Source organism: Montipora foliosa, chromosome 8 (genome assembly GCF_036669935.1).
Source record: "Montipora foliosa isolate CH-2021 chromosome 8, ASM3666993v2, whole genome shotgun sequence".
Lineage (NCBI taxonomy): Eukaryota > Metazoa > Cnidaria > Anthozoa > Scleractinia > Acroporidae > Montipora > Montipora foliosa.
This window is the reverse complement of record NC_090876.1, coordinates 4,544,585-4,549,584: the sequence shown is the minus strand read 5'-3', so window position 1 is coordinate 4,549,584 and position 5,000 is coordinate 4,544,585. Positions and strand designations below refer to the sequence as shown.

Here is a 5,000-nt window from a genome sequence, read left to right as displayed (position 1 = left end):
AAAAAAACTGGCTTAAAACTTTGCTCACCAAGTTAACCCTTTCACCGCCAAAAATGCCAATTGACACTTAGATTTCACTCTGTCTAATGCCAGACAATTTTACTTGTCAATGGGAAGCACTCTTCAGTGAAAGGGTTAACAAGTAGGGACATTTCTTGTGAACTTACTTGACCATCATAAGCCAAAACAGGAGTGGATTAGATTGTAATACGCACTGCTTTTTTAAATAGAACATTTAACTCTGCTTTTTGTGCAAGGACTTGAAAATAATGTTGCACTCCTTGTTTAGCAGCAAGTTCAATGTCCTCCACTAATACAAGTCCAGTCACCAACACAGATGAGACCAGATGTATAGTGTTGTTTTAATATAGCACATGAAGGTGATTTTAACTTGTTAATTCCTGCAATAATTACAATGTTTTCGGGCACAAATCCTGCACAAGTTGCTCGAGGTAAACAGCAAAGGACATCTGGAGTTTGAGTGGCCAATCAGAACACAACTCCAATGTTATCCACAGTTTTAGTATATACAGTAATACTACAGACATGTATAATAGCGACACCTCTACAGTTCTCTAAAGTCCCTATCAATAATATTTTATTGGCATATTAAATCTCTACGTCAACTACACTCTTTGAATATTGTAAATCTAATGTGTACATACTCAATTCATATGGACGATGCACTATATAAGTCTATTTATCGTTAGTGATCACTGTTTGTTTGCTCCATCCTTGTTGCAAAAGAAAAGGCAGGGGGTATTAACAGCCTTACCTAAACTTTTAGTAAACACATTCAAAGTCCCTGATAGTTCCCTCAAAGAAAGGTGCTTTTGCGTTTAAGCAGTATTAGAATCAAATACAGGAATTTCAAGGTCTGAGAAACTAAAATTAATTAATGTTGTTTGTCCCACAACCAGTGACATTGCTTAGCTGACCAAGACTAGACGGTTTCCTGCTGGATATGTAAAATTATTTGAACGGAAGGGACTATTTCCAATCAAGCTTTTTCTAATTCTGACGACAAAATCGGATATTGATTTGAGTTCCAAGTGCTTTGAACAATAGCAATGTTGTGTCAAGTATTCTCATCCACCAGTCGAGACTCCCTGCTGGCGTTGACACGCTTGCCACAAGGAATTTCGTTCGCGACAGCAACACCAGACATTAATTTACCTCTAAATGCCAGCAGCACTAGATATTTTCCTCTAAATGCCAGCAAATGCTCGATAGAATTCGTCCGTGAAAGTTGCTCCAATCTCGTTCAGAGGAACAGAAGAAACGAAACCGAAACCCAAATATCCAAGCTAGTGTTAAAATTTAATGGGGCTTGCCGCTCATGAAAATTAAATACACAAAACATTTCTGGTTTGAACGAAAATTCGGGCTAAATTGCAGACCAAATTTTGTCCCGAAACAATTCATTTCAACCACGGCGGTGCTCAGAAGAAATTTTGGCAAGAATAACTCAACTGCCAAACTTAAACATGACACAACTGCGAGAATTTAAATTAAGCACTCGAACCACGCGTGTTTAGCAAAGTAGCTTTTTTAGTTGCAACTCCACGGAAAGCGCGCACAATCTAAACTTTTCTAACTTCGTATAACCTAGTGTTAATCCTTATCACAAGGTACAAGGAAATTCTCGAGAGGAAAAAAGTGAAAATGGACAATAGTTGAAACGAGGTTCAAAAAAACTCGAACTGTCTCATTTGAATATTGAGAAAGATATTTACATAACCCAACGCCTTTCCTTAGACTTCTTTTCGTTTTTCACTCGAACGTAAAAAAATATATTATATTACGCTTTGGGACAGGGTTTGCTAAAGTGATATGGCTGAATGTCTTGGCTTTTTTACGGCGGCAATGAATTCGTCGAGAAGGCAACGACTCATTTGTTAGATATTTCGTTCTTCAAAACGAAGGAAGGTGGATTATAACTTACGAGTTTGAACTGGAGTGTCGATCGTAATGGAACTTCAGCGCTCCAAGCGATGAGAAGAATACAAAACTGTGGCGCCTATTTTACTCACAAGATTTGCTTTAAAATTCAGTTCAGGTTTGGTATAAAAACATATCATCGATGTGAAGATGTAGGATAAATTCTTTTTACTCACCAACGACGGTTGGTTCCAAGTCAACGAACACGGCGCGAGGGACGTGCTTTCCCGCTCCAGTTTCGCTGAAAAACGTGTTGAACGAATCATCTCCACCGCCGATGGTCTTGTCGCTCGGCATCTGGCCATCAGGTTGAATTCCATGTTCTAAACAGTACAACTCCCAACAAGCGTTTCCAATCTGAACACCAGCTTGGCCAACATGGACTGAGATACATTCACGCTGTTGCGATACAAAATTAATTAAAAGGAAACTAGTAACTGTGTCCCCATTATCCTAGCGTGGTTCGCTTTCTGAAAGTTTTCTAAAGCAAGGGATATCTTTGAAAATATTCAGTTTCGAACTCGAAAAGATAAGGAGAAGAATTCACTAAAGGCGCGGTCAATAATTCAACGGTTGAAAGAACAGACAAAGCGCTCGATTTTCTGTTCTTTCACGACATCGCTGTAATTCAACATCAAAACGAAAAACTAATCACTTACCATATTGATCTGAGATTTTTGTTACAACGCGGATTGAAAAGTATGTTAAATAGTCTCCTTTCGAAAGGTAACGGCTTTCACCAGAAGACTCGGAACAACGTTCACTGAATGTCCTGCAGCCGCAAACATCGTGCTTTATACTATAATCCTACGTAACCATAACAACATTGTATTGATTGACGTGTTGTTATTTTAATCACCTTTCCGTGATAAATATTTGTCACACAGACAGCTCTCACATTTCAAGTTAAGCAATCTCGGAAGGCTGATACTTCTCCCTTGAGATTCTAATATTTGTTAGAACATCATCGCCTATTAAAAAGCATATTTCTTCAACAAGGAATGCACAGTTCAGTGGCTGCAACGACAGCGTTTCGCAATCAGTGAAGCGTTGCCTGGTGACGATGACAGATTGGTGGTCTCAGCAATTGTGAACCAGTAAAACAGGTTTGCCGGATATTGGGTGTGAATTTGAAACCATGCCAACATTGATTTCATGTGTGGTTGCTATAAACAGGCGCCCTGCGTTGGCGTCGCGCGTGAAGAACGAGACGCGAGAGAAGAACACGAAGCACCCAATGACTAATGGCGTGGTTCCTTAGGCACATAAGACGAGACACTTCGGGTGCGTTCGATTGAACGTATTCCGGAATAGGAATACATGGAATAGAAGTTAGAAATCCTTCGTTTTTACGTACATTCACATTAAAATTGTCAAACACTTGCTAAAATGCTATTTTAAACATATCTTTATTATCCTTGTTGCTTCAAAATGCCAGACATGATAGGGTGAATCGAACGCACCCTTAGTTTTGTGTAGATAAGGTACTAAACATTCTCACTAAAGTTTCATTAAGTTTAAACTGGTGTAGATTGCGAGCAGTCCCTTCATAAATCAGTCGAACGGCCCGCGTTTCAGAGTAACCAGTCGTGTTAAGTCACGCAAACGAATAAAATGACCGAGGGAGGCTTGATTGCGTGACAAAACACGACTGCCTCTGAAACGCGGGCTGCTCGACTGATTTATGAAAGGACTGCTCGCAGTCTAAAAATGGTGGGTATCGAATTAAAAATGTTTATGCGCTCAAGAACCCAAAACAAACAAATAAACAAACAAAATTAAACAGTCTTCAAGGACTTTCGAGACGGTCAAAAACAACCAGTGGGCACGCTTTTCACAAGGGCGGATCTAGGGGAGGTGCACTGGGTGCACGTGCACCCCCCACCCCCCTCGGTTACCAAAAGAATACTATAAACGAAATGTAACATTACCACTTGTAGATCATTTGTTGATGGAACTGACATTTCTCAGAAGAAGCCAAAAGAGCAACTGAAGGCTTAAAACTTATCCCATCTGTAATGAACTTATCTGACTCCACCGACACCAATGGGTTGTTCGATTTTTATCAAAATGACTTGCCTTCGCCTAAAACCGTTAACACAGAAGTCCACATTTGGAGGATGAAATGGGACAAGGTACCAGGGCCGGACCTTCTAGACACATTGTCAAAGGCACTTGATATTACTGTCATGTTACACTCATAATTCTTCCTAGTAATGTAAGATTAGCTAAAAAACCGCAAACCGAATTAAGCTACTAGAGGATATTAAAAGCACAAAAACTGCATTAAGTTAGATTTTTATTTGCCTCATCATTTACAGATTTATCATACTACAGCCCTAACCCTCTTAAAAGCATGTATTATACATTGTCTAACATATAAAGATTGGGCTTCCTGTGCATTTCCGTGTGACATGTGCACTCCCCTATCCAAAATCCTAGATCCGCCTTTCCTTCAAGTGGTTTTAGGAATGGAAAGAGGCATAAAAGAATCTTTATAGGGTAACCGACTCTCCCAATACGGGCATACCTGCCAAGGCCAAATTGTGGCAGCAACACCTTTTGGAAAAAGGCGAGGAATGACCCAACCAAAATAGAACGAAGTGAAGAAGGAGTTCATTAATTAACACAATGGGAGATCTCAAACACCCCACTGATGACTTTACTTTCTGAATTCGATATATAAAACCCAGCTTTCTAGACACTGATTCATAAATGAATGGAGTTTCTAGTACTCGTCTCCTTCCTCCTCCTCTCCTTCAGCATCAACAGAATCAACGCCAACTTCTTCATAATCCTTCTCCAGTGCAGCCAAATCTTCACGAGCTTCAGAGAATTCTCCTTCTTCCATACCCTCACCTACGTACCAATGAACAAACGCACGTTTGGCGTACATCAGATCAAACTTGTGATCCAGACGAGCCCAGGCCTCTGCAATGGCTGTTGTGTTACTCAACATACACACAGCACGTTGAACCTTCGCCAAGTCTCCACCGGGGACAACTGTGGGGGGCTGGTAGTTAATTCCAACCTGAAAATGCACAGAGAGATTAAAAATA

The 5,000-nt window shown here is 40.2% G+C and overlaps 2 protein-coding genes across 3 annotated transcripts in view; both read right to left on the bottom strand.

Moving 5' to 3' along the window:
• The window catches only part of LOC138012886 (tubulin alpha-1 chain-like), a 4,451-nt gene extending 1,712 nt beyond the window's left edge, over window positions 1-2,739 (bottom strand). The window contains exons 1-2 of the mRNA XM_068859820.1: window positions 2,601-2,739; window positions 2,118-2,340 (exon numbers count right to left, since the gene is read on the bottom strand). Of these exons, the coding sequence (XP_068715921.1) occupies window positions 2,118-2,340; window positions 2,601-2,603 (226 nt within the window). The 5' untranslated portion in view covers window positions 2,604-2,739. The remainder of the gene's footprint in view (window positions 1-2,117; window positions 2,341-2,600) is intronic.
• A 1,647-nt stretch (window positions 2,740-4,386) lies between these two features.
• Window positions 4,387-5,000, bottom strand: part of LOC138013260 (tubulin alpha-1 chain-like) — a 30,492-nt gene continuing 29,878 nt past the window's right edge. The window contains exon 6 of one of the 2 annotated variants that reach the window (XM_068860280.1): window positions 4,387-4,972. In XM_068860280.1, coding sequence (XP_068716381.1) covers window positions 4,670-4,972 — 303 coding nt within the window. In that variant the 3' untranslated portion in view covers window positions 4,387-4,669. The remainder of the gene's footprint in view (window positions 4,973-5,000) is intronic. The other variant, XM_068860281.1, reaches the window with a different exon arrangement.